The following is a 12,792-nucleotide window of genomic DNA, read 5'->3' as shown; positions in this document are numbered from 1 at the left end:
AAAGAATATGGTGCTTATAAGCTCTTTCCATAAAGCTTGTAATCACTGGTTTGACGTTACCTGGATTGCTGGACCCAGCCGTCTTTGGTTCCCTTGCACTTCACTGGTGTAGAGGTAAAACTGCCTCTGATTGCTGTATTGTGAGTGTTCCATAAATGATTACCTAATTTTATCTAGGATTTTTTTTTTTTTATTCTTCCTTGTGCTACACATCTTGTTTAGAAATATTTCTCTCTTGCCTTATTGGGGTACACAGGGCCATGGGTGTATGCTGCTGTTGCCAGGAGGTTCACACTATGCAAACTATTAAGAAAGAAAGTTAGCTCCTCCTCCACAGTGTACACCCTGTGACTGACCAGGAACCAAGACAGTTTTTTGCTTAATCTCCTAGGAGGTGGACATGGGCCTGTTTTGATGCCGTTCTCTTCCGTTTTTTTCCCTATTCGGGCTCATTTTTTAGCCCACTAACCTTTCTTCTGTTCTATTCTCAGATGGGCGACAGGGTGTTCCACACTCCTGCTCTCCCCGTATGGGGGAAGAGGGACACAGGGTGGCTTCACCGCCAGGTCTCCCCTCTTCCTAAGTGGCCGGACGATCTATGCTCTGCGTCACCCTGGTGCTCAGAGCCCCCCCCCGTTTCTATTTCCTGACCAGGCTCCCCCTCAACGCGCTTCTAGGCAAGCAGCGCCGAGAGTGGTAACGTTCGGCAGTTCCAGGACTTGGGATGCAAGTCTGCCGTCCGCCTACCTGTTGCATGGGGCAGCTGACCCAAAGTCTGCTTCCCTCCAGGTTCTTACCCAGCCGGCGCGGCTTCCAACGGACCTCCTGGACTCAGGTAGGGAGCGTTATCGACTCCAGGCAGGTCCAGATCAGCGTTGGAGCGGCAGGGGAGAAGGTCTCCCTGCTTCAGCGCCCGCTGTGCTGCAGTGTTGCGCTATCCCTGGCGTATTGCAGACCAGGCGCTAATTTAGCTCCCGGCTACGGCCTGCTCGGTCGTGGGCCATGCCCCCTTCCTCTGTTGTTCTTGCGAGGCAGAAAGCCCCGTCCCCGCAAAGGTGGGGGCCGCTGCCTCTCTCCCACAACGCTGGGTATACAGGCCGATAATAAAGGGCGATAATTCCACCTCAACAAAGGTGGGGGCCGCTGCCTTTCTCCCACAACACTGGGAATACAGGGTGATAATACAGGGTGATAATCCTTCCTCCACAAAGGTGGCAGCCGCTGCCTCTCTCCCACAACGCTGGGAATACAGGCCGATATTCGCTCCTCCACAATGGTGGGGGCTCCATCCGCTGTTTTCCCGCTTAGCACCCTCAGGCTGCAGATACGCCCACGACAGCAGCGCCATCTTGGGAAATCGGCTATTCTCTTGGGGGGACACAGCCAGCGGCTTCTGCGCCAGGGCCTGAACGGGGTAAGCTCTCCTTGCTCAGGAGGCTCGGTGCTGCAGGGCTTCAGCTATTTACTGAAAAATTTAGACTTTCTCTGTACTAGTGTCAAGGTTAAAATGACGATGATGATGAGACTCAAAGGATCTCTCTGGATCTGGCTGCTGTGTCTAATTAAAATGTCATGTGTGCACGTGAGATTAAATAACTGGACAGCAAGTCAGTTACATCTATCTCCATGACTGGCTCTCAACCAAGTGCTTTATTATTTGAAAGAAACTCTAGACCAAGCAGTAAGGGGGTGTAAACAAAAGTTTTAGTCCAATCAAGTATCGCAGGGCAAGGCTTCATGACGTAGAGAGATCTACACATCCTCCTTGGATTGGTCAGTCCAGACTCCAGGAATTTCCTTTGTCCATCTGTCTTGCGTGCAAAACAGGAAATGGCGGCCATCTTTACAATTACATGTGCTGGTATATACTGTGTCTAAGGAAAATACACTGAATATGCAATATACATATATACATGTTAGTAAGAAACAAAAGCATTCACAAATATGAGTGTTAGTTCACATCTACTGAACTATATAACGGAGTCTATGAAATGGCTGAATTAAGTATTTTTGGATACTCAATTCTTTATCCTCAACACTAGGGGACCCTATAACTTTCATAGAAGTTAAGGGAAGCGAGCAGATTACTACATTGCTTTACTTTATATCTAATCCAAAAGTGCGGAAGACACAGACTCCCCTTATAGTGCGTTACTCAGCTTGCACGTTCTGAAATCAGAAATTCTCAGGCCAGTCATCCCCCCTGTGTCTGGACCGCAATTCCCCAGTTGCGGTGTCATCCCAGGATCCCCCCTCCGCCGCAGATAACCAGAACAACCCTGCATCCCAGGCTCAGGATAGGGTCCCCACTAGGATCTAGAAGAAATCCTCCAAACGGTTCCATACTACCCAACCTCATCCCAGGATGACTCCGAGTCTCTGCGTCAGGGTCGGCCTACGATATGTCTCCAGAGTTGGACTCCGACCTGGAATTGGACGCGGAGCAGGCATCCAATATCCGGCAGACGATCGACAGTTTAATCTCGGCTGTTAACCAAACTCTGTCGGTGGAGGAAGATCCGCCTGCGGCTTCAAAAACGGTTTCTTTGAAAAAACCTAAGCAAGCCCTGAGATATTTTTCTAATAATCCCGACTTTACCGCCATTCTGGTCAAGCAGAGAGCTCACCCAGAAAAAAACGTTTCCTTGCAACGGTGCCTCTCCCTTCTCTATCCGTTCTCACCGGAGCTAGTGAAGGATTGGGCAGAGTTCCCTGTTGACCTTCCTGTGTCTCGACTGGCCAAGCACACAGTACTCTCTATTCTAGACAGTGCCTCTCTCAAAGAACCCACCGACCGCACCGTTGAGGCTCTGGCTCGGTCTATTAAGGCGGCGGGTTCCTCCCTCTGTCCCTCATTTGCCACAGTGTGGGCTACTAAAGCTCTTGCGGTCTGGAGCAAGAGTTTACAGAGAGGCCTCTATGCAGAAGGTTTGCCTTCCGAGTTGATTGAGCTAATTGACCAAATATCCATGGCCGCCAAATACCTTATATACGCTTCCCTAGACTCTGCATATTATGCCGCCACGGTGGCCAGCAACTCGGTGGTGATTCGTCGGACTCCCTGGCTAAAAGGGTGGAGTGCATGATGGGATTACCCTTTCATGGTTTTCGCCTTTTCGGCGAAACACTTGATAGGATCATGATGCTGCTACAGGGGGTAAGAGCACCTCTCTTCCACAACAGCGCCCAAAGCGCACACCTCACAAGAGATTTCCCTGTTTCAGGATGCCTGGCTTTCCTACATAGACGACGCCTGGGTGCGAGAACTGGTATCCACCAGTTACAAAATCGAGTTCACCTTCTCTATGAGACGCATTCCCAAATTCACGGCCCAAAATCGGGCCTTTTCTCAGGCTATTGCAGAACTTCGCGATGCAGGCGTCATCATACCAGTTCCCACCAAACAACTTTACACAGGCTTTTACTCGAATCTTTTCGTGGTTCCCCAAATAGAACGGCTCAGCCAGTCCTATTTTAAATCTCAAGAGGGTAAACAGGGCATTGTGGACTTGACTCTTTTTCACATGGAGTCACTAAGGTCTGTGATTGTGTCTATGGAACCGGGAGAATTCCTGGCCTCCTTTGATATACAAGACACCTACTTGTACGCTGTCATGACCGTGCTTTGTCCCAGAGGTTTTGTAGTCATCCCGTATCTGGATGACCTAATAAACGAACAGTCATTTCCTGCCTTCTCAGAGAGTGTGCAAATCTGCTTGGAGACTCTCTCTCGAGGTTGGGCTGGCTCGTCAACCGCCAAAAGTTGTCTTTAGTCCCATCTCAACGTCTCGTCTTTTTGGACATGGTCCTAGACACTTCTCGAGCTTGGGTGTTTCTACCAGTAGAGAAACGGACCTCTCTGAGGCAGGGCATTCAGTTCCTCCGGCGCAATAGCAGGCTACCTCTGCAGTTCGGGATGAGAACTTTGGGGAAGATGGTGGCGGCGATGGAAGCCATCCCGTTCGCTCAGTTTCACCTTCGTCCTCTTCAGCTGGTTCTCCCTTCGGCGTGGGACAGGAAACTGGCTTCCCTAGACCGACCTGTTATTCTTTCCCAGAGGCTGATTCACCCCCTACTCTGGTGGGACCATCACTCTTCGCTCTCCCAAGGGAGATACTGCCTCCCGATTCACTGGCAAGTAGTCACAACAGAGGCCAGCCTGATAGATTGGGGAGCTATATTCCATCATCACACGGTTCAGGGTCGCTGGTCTCTCCTGGAACGCACCCTACCGATCAACATTTTACAGTCGAGGACCATCCTTCTAGCCCATCAGGGTTCCTCTCTGGTCTCCCTGTTCGGATTCAATCCGACAATGCCACTGCTGTAGCATACATCAGTTATCAAGGAGGGACCCGCAGCTTAGCAGCGATGAAGAATTCAAAAGATTCTTCGTTGGGCAGAGACTCATGCTTCTGTCATCTCCACGGTTCACATCCCAGGAGTAGAGAACTGGGCCGCGGCCTTCCTAAGCCGACAAAGTCTGGCAGCGGAAGAGTGGTCCCTCCACGACGAGGTGTTCCAACAGATCTGTCACAGGTGGGGTCCTTCAGACGTGGACCTCATGGCATCTCGCCAAAACACCAAGTTCCTCCCCTTCCTAGCCCGATCTCGCAACCCACACGCAATGCACTCCGACGCCCTGGCCCTGCCGTGGTCGCAGTTTCGTCTCCCTTACATATTCCGCTTCCCCTCATTCCGAGGGTGATCAAGAAGGTCAAGGCGGAGGGACTCTCGGTGATATTGGCGGCACCAGATTGGCCCAGGAGGGCCTGGTACTCGGAGCTCGTCCAATTACCAGGCGACACTCTCTGACGGCTTCCCGACTGGCCAGATCTTCTGTCACAGGAGCCGATTTGCCACCAGAACTCCGCAAGGCCGTGTTTGACGGCGTGGCTCTTGAATCCTGGATTCTAGCCAGAGCTGGTCTACTCCCCCCCCCCAGGTCTTTTCCACTATGATAAATCTCAGAAAGCTCTCCTCGGGTTGCATTTATCATAGAACCTGAAGATCTTTTCTTTCATGGTGTGAACAACGTGGAAAGTCGCCGCTTACCTCTTCAGGGGGTGTAGCCCATCTAGTTCCTCATGATCATCAGCCTCTGCATCCGTGGGACCTTAATTTGGTTTTAGGGATCCTCCAGCAATCGCCTTTTGAACCTCTGCTCGAAATATCTCTCTCATTACTCTCCTGGAAAGTTGCGTTTCTAATGGCTATCACGTCTGTCAGGTGAGTTTCGGAATTGGCAGCCCTTTCACGTCAGGCTCCCTACCTGGTTTCCCACCAGGACAAGGTAGTTCTCCAACCTTCACTGTCTTCCTCTCAAAGGTAGTTTCTCCCTTTCACCTTAATGATGAAATCACCCTGCCCTCATTCTGTCCGGCTCCGGTCCATTCATTTGAAAAGGCTCTGCATAACTTGGATCTTGTCAGGGCTCTGAGGATTTGTTTCTCGGACCGCGCCGTTTTGCAAATCAGACACTCTTTGTCCTCAGTGGAGGGGCAGAGGAAAGGTGCCTCAGCCTCGAAATCCACAATTGGCCGTTGGATTAGATCAGCTATCCAAGAGGCCTACAGGGTCAGGGGTGCCAGCCTCCCCGGAAGGGTGAAGGCTCATTCCACCCGAGTGGTGGGAGCTTCCTTGGCTTTTCGCCATCAAGCCTCAGCTGTTCAACTTTCCAAAGCCGCTCCCTGTCCAGCATACACACGTTCACCAGGTTCTACAGGGTGCATATGCAGGCCTCTGCGGATGCTGCCCTGGGGAAGACAGGTTCTGCAAGCGGCGGAGGCTCACCTCTGACTCTGAAGGAATCGTCTCAGTTCTTTACTACCTTTAATAGTTAACGGTCAGTCTGTTGTTCTGACTTTACCAGTTGTTAAGGGTTTGTTCTCTCCCAGGGACTGCTTTGTGAAGTCCCATGGTCCTGTGTCCCTCAATAAGGCAAGAGAGAAAGGAAGGAAGATTTTTGTGTACTCACCGTAAAATCTTTTTCTCTGAGCCTTCATTGGGGAACACAGCACCCGCCCTGTTTGGAATGGTAATTTCTTATTTCTTGAATAACTATAGCTACAGCTTCTCCTACTGCTTGTGCACTAAACTGGCTTGGTTCCTGGTCAGTCACAGGGTGTACAATGCAGAGGAGGAGCTAACTTTTTTTCTTAATAGTTTGCATAGTGTCAACCTCCTGGCAACAGCAGCATACACCCATGGTCCTGTGTTCCCCAATGAAGGCTCAGAGAAAAATATTTTACGGTGAGTACACAAAAATCTTCCTTTTGAAATTCCCTAAATTGAATACATTTTTTCTTTTTTCTTCAGAGAAGTGCAACAGTTTCCAGAGTCTGTTCGCAACGCAGAAGAAGTGAAGTATGCCGTCCAAGTGTTCGCTGCGCTAAATAGCACTAACTTTGTCCGATTCTTCAAGCTTGTCCGTTCTGCATCTTACCTTAACAGCTGCATATTACATTGTTATTTCCCCCAGGTAATAGATTACTCTGGTCAAAGCTTAAACTTTTTTAATTTGTTTCTGGGTGCAATTTAATGCTTTATCTGTGTCTCTCCCAGATACGAAGAGATGCATTCCGTGCCTTGAATGTAGCGTACACAGCCAGTTATCAGAGACCCACACTATTTCCTCTAGAAAATATGGTTCGTCTCCTCTCTTTCCATGATACTGAGGAAGCTATAGATTTTCTTGCATCCTATGGCTTAAGTGTTAGTGAAGGGTAAGTGTGTCTTAAGATTGGAAATCTCTGGAATATACAGTCTTAATTGTCTTTGATAATTAATGTTTGTTTTCTTTTTTTCTTGAAAGTTTTGTAGAGCTGAATCGTGCTGCATTTGTTGAGCCTTTGGTTCCTTTGCAGCCAAAGAGGAGCTCCTATATCAGTTCTAAGCGACAAATGTCTATAGGGGAAATTGTGAATGGAGCTCCACTCCCACAGTTTTTTTTGCATATGCCGGTTTGCAGCTTTGATGCCCAGAATAAATATACTGGAAGTATCAGCAGTTATGAACCTGCAATACCAACAGGTAAGTAAAAAGGATGCCACCGGGAAAGTGTTTTCTTTTTTTTTCTCCTTATAACCAAGTTAAAAACCTAAAATAAAAACTAATTACTGAAATATTTAAATTACTATTCTCTCAAAACCACAAATGTGCAAACTTATCGATATAACCGAGAACCACAGTTGATTTTATTTTTTCTGTAGTTGCTAATTAGATTAGAAAAATAGGAACTATATAGTTAAGTACAGATCATGATTGTCATACTATCAAATATTATAGGTGAGGAGGAGCACAGTACCCAAAATAGGTGCAGCAACAATGACACGGTAAACAAAGGTCTATCTGCCAATGTCCATAATATATGAATTAGCGGAGAATGATCAGTGCGCATATGATTGTAAAAGAACTATAATAACAATTAGTGTGTTAGGAAAACAACATGCACAGAGAATAAGACATGGAATGACAGCTCTGCTTAATAGGATTTTTGTCAAAAAAATACCGCATAGAGTATACATGGTTAGTATTTTATGATGTGTTGTAAGGATCCATATGTACAGCCTCCTATAAATACCTTGTGACATGCAGATAGGCACAGATGAACCCAACGTGCGGTACACCGCTATACTAGTTTCATCAGGAAATAAGTGTATAGAGTAAGTGTTATATATATATATCTCCTGTAAAATAATTACTAAGGGGCATATGAGCATTACACATGGTACACAATGCAGGTTCTATAGAGTATAGAGCAACTAGAGATGTATTAGAAAAAGATGGCCGAAAGGGGCATGTTAGCATAAAATGCGGTGTGTCAGTCGCGATAGGTCAGGTGGTGTGTGGGCACAACATCGTTATGATGACACGACATGATGGAAGACCCGCATTCTGGCATCATCCGGGACCTGGGCAACGAAGGAGCATGTGTGTGTCTCCACTCATATGACCACACGGTCACATGTATCCGGCCAAGATGAACTTAGGGGCACTTTTCAATTACGGCACTACAGCGCATGCCCAATATGTGCCACCACCTGTCCAAAATATATACAGCATATCCAAATGACTGTAGGGAAACAGTAAAAATCACAATAGTAAATAGAATGTATAGATATAATGAAGACACAAGGAAATATATAAATACATCACTCGATAGAGTGTAAAAGACATTATGATGTAGTAAATCAGTGGGTTCTTTTCCCTCATCTTCTTTTCTTGTATTAGATCTCAATGCCTTAAGGGGGCTTTACATGCAGCGACCTCACTAGCGATGTCGCTCTTGAAAGCACCCGCCCCCGTCGTTTGTGGGTCACTGGCAAATCTCTGCCCGTGGCGTACAAAATCGCTAGTACCCGTCATACATACTTACCTTCCTAGTGACGTCGCTATGGCCGGCGAACAGCCTCTTTTCCAAGGGGGCGGTTCATGCGGCGTCACAGCGACGTCACACGGCAGACGTTCAATCGAAGGGGCGGAGAGCAGCCGCATGAAAGTCACACCCACCTCTTTGCCGGAGGACGCAGGAACGCTGTTGTTCGTTGTTCCCGGGGTGTCACATGTAGCGATGTGTGCTGCCTCAGGTACGACGAACAACCTGCGCCCACAACGATATTTGGGAAATGGACGACGTGTCAACAATCAACTATTTGGTTAGTATTTTGCATCGGTGGTCGCTTATACGTGTCACACGCAACAACGTCGCTAACGAGGCCAGATTTGCGTCACGAATTCCGTGACCCTAACGACATCTCGTTAGCGATGTCGTTGCATGTAATGGGGCCTTTAGATGTAATAATGGATAAAATATTCAGCCATACTGATGATCAGGTATATCAGCAAATGAAGATTTTAAAGTGCTGCTTCATGCAAATCATAGGAGCTAGAATTAGATGGAACAAAAATTAGACTACTATGTTGCAAAAATAAACATATTGTGGTGCACACAGGATTAAATTATATAAATTAAAAAGTAGATTAAAAAGGATTACAATTTTCTGCATATTTATAAATGGGGCTTGAAGCTCGCCGTCTCATTTAAGCCAGTAGGTGAGACTCTACATCGTGTCTCTTTTATGGAAACTGCTTTTTTCAAATTACCACCTCTAATGCAAACTCTAACTTAGCTCTTGGCAATACTCCTCTCATTCCAGAGAATGACTAGGAGACTTTTCTCTTCTCTTGGTGAACCCTCATGATCTTTGCTCCCATCAATCCACCTTTGTGAATTAATTTGGATGTTAGACTTGTCCTATTTTCCAGAAATCTCCATTGTTGATTTTACCCAACTTTGTTTCAAGGCTAGTCTTTTTATCATTGATAGGGGCTAACCTCCAAAAACAGTCTCTCCGTTTGTGGAGCATTGTTCTCCCATCACACCTCTCAGTCTCCCGGAACTGGGAGCTCCCTTTTATTTTTATTTTTTTTCAGCTCTCACACTTGTTTATTCTATTGCTTAAGTGTTAGTGATCACCAAGTGTTGAGAGCCACCATGCCCTTTGTGATCTGCACGGTCAAGTTTTTTGGTATTACTCGCTTTCTGGGACATTTGATCTATGATGCCCCATGGTGCGATATCCTCCAGTGCTATTAGCGAGAAAATCCAGTTTTCTCTGACGCCTCGTTGGGGGACACAGGACCTTGGGTGTTATGCTGCCTATCCATAGGAGGACACTAAGTAGATACAAAAGCATAGCTCCTCCTCTGCAGTATACACCCCCTGGCCGGGCCAGGCAAGCTCAGTTTTAGCTTAGTGTCTGTGGGAGGCACTTCCTTTCAAGTTTTGTTATTTTTTGAGAGCGACGGTTTCCTTTCTTTGTCGCTCCATTGGGAGACCCAGACAATTGGGTGTATAGCTTCTGCCTCCGGAGGCCACACAAAGTATTACACTTAAAAGTGTAAAGCCCCTCCCCTTCTGCCTATACACCCCCCGTGCATCACGGGCTCCTCAGTTTTTATGCTTTGTGCGAAGGAGGCACACATCCACGCATAGCTCCACATCTTAGTCAGCAGCAGCTGCTGACTAGGTCGGATGGAAGAAAAGAGGGCCCATAACAGGGCCCCCAGCATGCTCCCTTCTCACCCCACTCTGGTCGGCGGTGCTGTTAAGGTTGAGGTACCCATTGCGGGTACATAGGCAGGAGCCACATGCTGTTTTCCTTCCCCATCCCTTAATGGGCTCTGGGTGAAGTGGGATCCTACTCTGTCTCCAGGCACTGGGACAAGGCCCTGCTACTGTGAGGTACTCTGTGTCCCCGTGGGGACCGCGCATGGAGCGCTTGTGCCATAGACTCTGCAGCACTGCTGGGAGTGTTAGTGCGCCGGGGACTACCGCGCCGGCCGCGCTTATATGCCGGCCGCGCTTATAACTTTAGTCCCCGGCTTTTGCGGCCTAGTATCGCATATTCCCGCCCCCAGGCCTGTCAGTCAGGGGAAGGGCGGGACGCTGCACAGGACGTCAGCGCTGAGGGCTGGGGCATACTCTGTATCCTCCTCCCCCCTCATTCAGCACAGTGGGGCTCCAGATTCCCGCACTTTCTAGGGCACGCCCACGGCCCCCTCCTCCCCACAGAACGCCGGCACTCATTCCTGTCGGCACTTCTGACGCTGTAGAGGAGAGACAACAGCCTCTGGGAGGCCCAGCAGGGAATCTGGCGATCACACAACCGCTTTGAGCGGTCGGTAAGCAGCACCTGAGGTGCTGGCCCCACTGAGTGCCGGAGTGTACATATATATATATATATATGCTTATATGCTATACATTTACACTGTACGGTCGCACTGTTGATTTTTGGCTATATACCCTCCTGGATTGGACTCAGAGGAGATAACAGCATGTCACCCACAAAAAGCAAGGGTGCCAAGGCACAGGCTTACTTTGCAACCTGTACCTCATGTGCGGCTATACTACCGGCAGGTTCCACTGACCCTCATTGTGTGCAATGCTCGGCCCCTGTGGCACTTGCTCAGCCGGAGCCTCTCCGCCTGGTGGCCCAGGTGGAACCACCTGCTACCACTGTCCAGGTGACAGGGACGGAGTTTGCAGTATTTGCTGAAAAACTGTCTGAGAGTATGGATAAATGGTCTGCTAGGATACTAGAGGCCTTACAGTCCAGACCGGTGACTCAGGCCCCGGGCACTGTTCAATCATTGACCCCAGGCCCCCCTCAATTGGAGCAGCAAAGTGCTCCTGGGGTGACCCATGCGTCCCAGGGTGAGGTCTCTGACATGGACCGCAGTCCAAGGCCGCCTAAGCGGGCTCGCTGGGAAATTCCCTCGACTTCATCACACTGTTCAGGGTCTCAGCAGGAGGACTCTCTGGATGATGAAGCGGAGGTAGCAGATCAGGATTCTGATCCTGAGACCGCTCTCAACCTGGATACACCTGAGGGTGACGCCACAGTGAATGACCTTATAGCAACCATCAATCAGGTGTTGGATATTTCTCCACCAGCTCCTACAATTGAGGAGTCAGCTTCTCAGCAGGAGAAATTCCGTTTCAGGTCTCCCAAGCGTACATTGAGTATGTTTCTGGATCACTCTGACTTCAGAGAGGCAGTCCAGACACACCGAGCTTGTCCGGACAAACGTTTTTCCAAGCGCCTTAAGGATACACGTTATCCCTTCCCCCCTGACGTGGTCAAGGGCTGGGCTCAGTGTCCTAAGGTGGATCCTCCTGTCTCCAGACTGGCGGCTAGATCCATAGTTGCAATGGAAGATGGGGCTTCACTCAAGGATGCCACTGACAGACAGATGGAGCTATGGTTGAAATCCATCTATGAAGCTATCGGCGCGTCTTTTGCTCCAGCATTCGCAGCCGTCTGGGCACTCCAAGCTATCTCAGCTTGTCATGCGCAGATTCATGCAATCACACGTACATCTGTTCCGCAAGTGGTGTCCTTAACCACTCAGGCGTCGGCGTTTGCGTCCTACGCCATTAATGCTGTCCTGGACTCTACGAGCCGTACGGCGGTAGCATCCGCCAATTCTGTGGCAGTCCGCAGGGCCATGTGGCTACGTGAATGGAAGGCAGACTCCGCTTCCAAAAAGTTCTTAACCGGTTTGCCATTTTCTGGCGACCGCCTGTTTGGTGAGCGTTTGGATGAAATCATTAAACAATCCAAGGGAAAGGACTCATCCTTACCCCAATCCAAACCAAACAGACCTCAACCACGGAAGGTACAATCGAGGTTTCGGTCCTTTCGGTCCACGGGAAGGTCTCAGTTCTCCTCGTCCAAAAGGCCTCAAAAGGATCAGAGGAACTCCGATTCATGGCGGTCTAAGTCACGTCCTAAAAAGACCGCCGGAGGAACCGCTCCCAAGGCGGCCTCCTCATGACTTTCGGCCTCCTCACTCCGCATCCTCGGTCGGTGGCAGGCTTTCCCGCTTTTGCGACGCCTGGCTGCCACAGGTAAAAGACCGATGGGTGAGAGACATTCTTTCCCACGGTTACAGGATAGAGTTCAGCTCTCGTCCTCCGACTCGATTTTTCAGAACATCTCCGCCCCCCGAGAGAGCCGATGCTCTTCTTCAGGCGGTGTGCACTCTGAAGGCGGAAGGAGTGGTGATCCCTGTTCCTCTTCAGCAACAGGGTCACGGTTTTTACTCCAACTTGTTTGTGGTACCGAAAAAGGACGGATCATTCCGTCCTGTTCTGGACCTAAAACTGCTCAACAAACACGTAAAGACCAGGCGGTTCCGGATGGAATCGCTCCGCTCCGTCATCGCCTCAATGTCCCAAGGAGACTTCCTGGCGTCAATCGACATCAAGGATGCTTATCTCCATGT

At 49.0% G+C, this 12,792-nt stretch overlaps 1 protein-coding gene across 2 annotated transcripts in view; it reads left to right on the top strand.

Moving 5' to 3' along the window:
- LOC142260620 (germinal-center associated nuclear protein-like) overlaps window positions 1-12,792 on the top strand; it is a 107,526-nt gene that overhangs the window by 25,343 nt on the left and 69,391 nt on the right. For both annotated transcript variants that reach the window (XM_075332012.1, XM_075332011.1), the window contains exons 5-7: window positions 6,319-6,481; window positions 6,565-6,725; window positions 6,815-7,032. In XM_075332012.1, the coding sequence (XP_075188127.1) occupies window positions 6,319-6,481; window positions 6,565-6,725; window positions 6,815-7,032 (542 nt within the window). The remainder of the gene's footprint in view (window positions 1-6,318; window positions 6,482-6,564; window positions 6,726-6,814; window positions 7,033-12,792) is intronic.

Source organism: Anomaloglossus baeobatrachus, unplaced genomic scaffold (assembly GCF_048569485.1).
Source record: "Anomaloglossus baeobatrachus isolate aAnoBae1 unplaced genomic scaffold, aAnoBae1.hap1 Scaffold_139, whole genome shotgun sequence".
In the NCBI taxonomy this organism is placed as follows: domain Eukaryota; kingdom Metazoa; phylum Chordata; class Amphibia; order Anura; family Aromobatidae; genus Anomaloglossus; species Anomaloglossus baeobatrachus.
The sequence above is the reverse complement of the archived record's forward strand: the minus strand, read 5'-3'. Positions and strand labels throughout refer to the sequence as shown.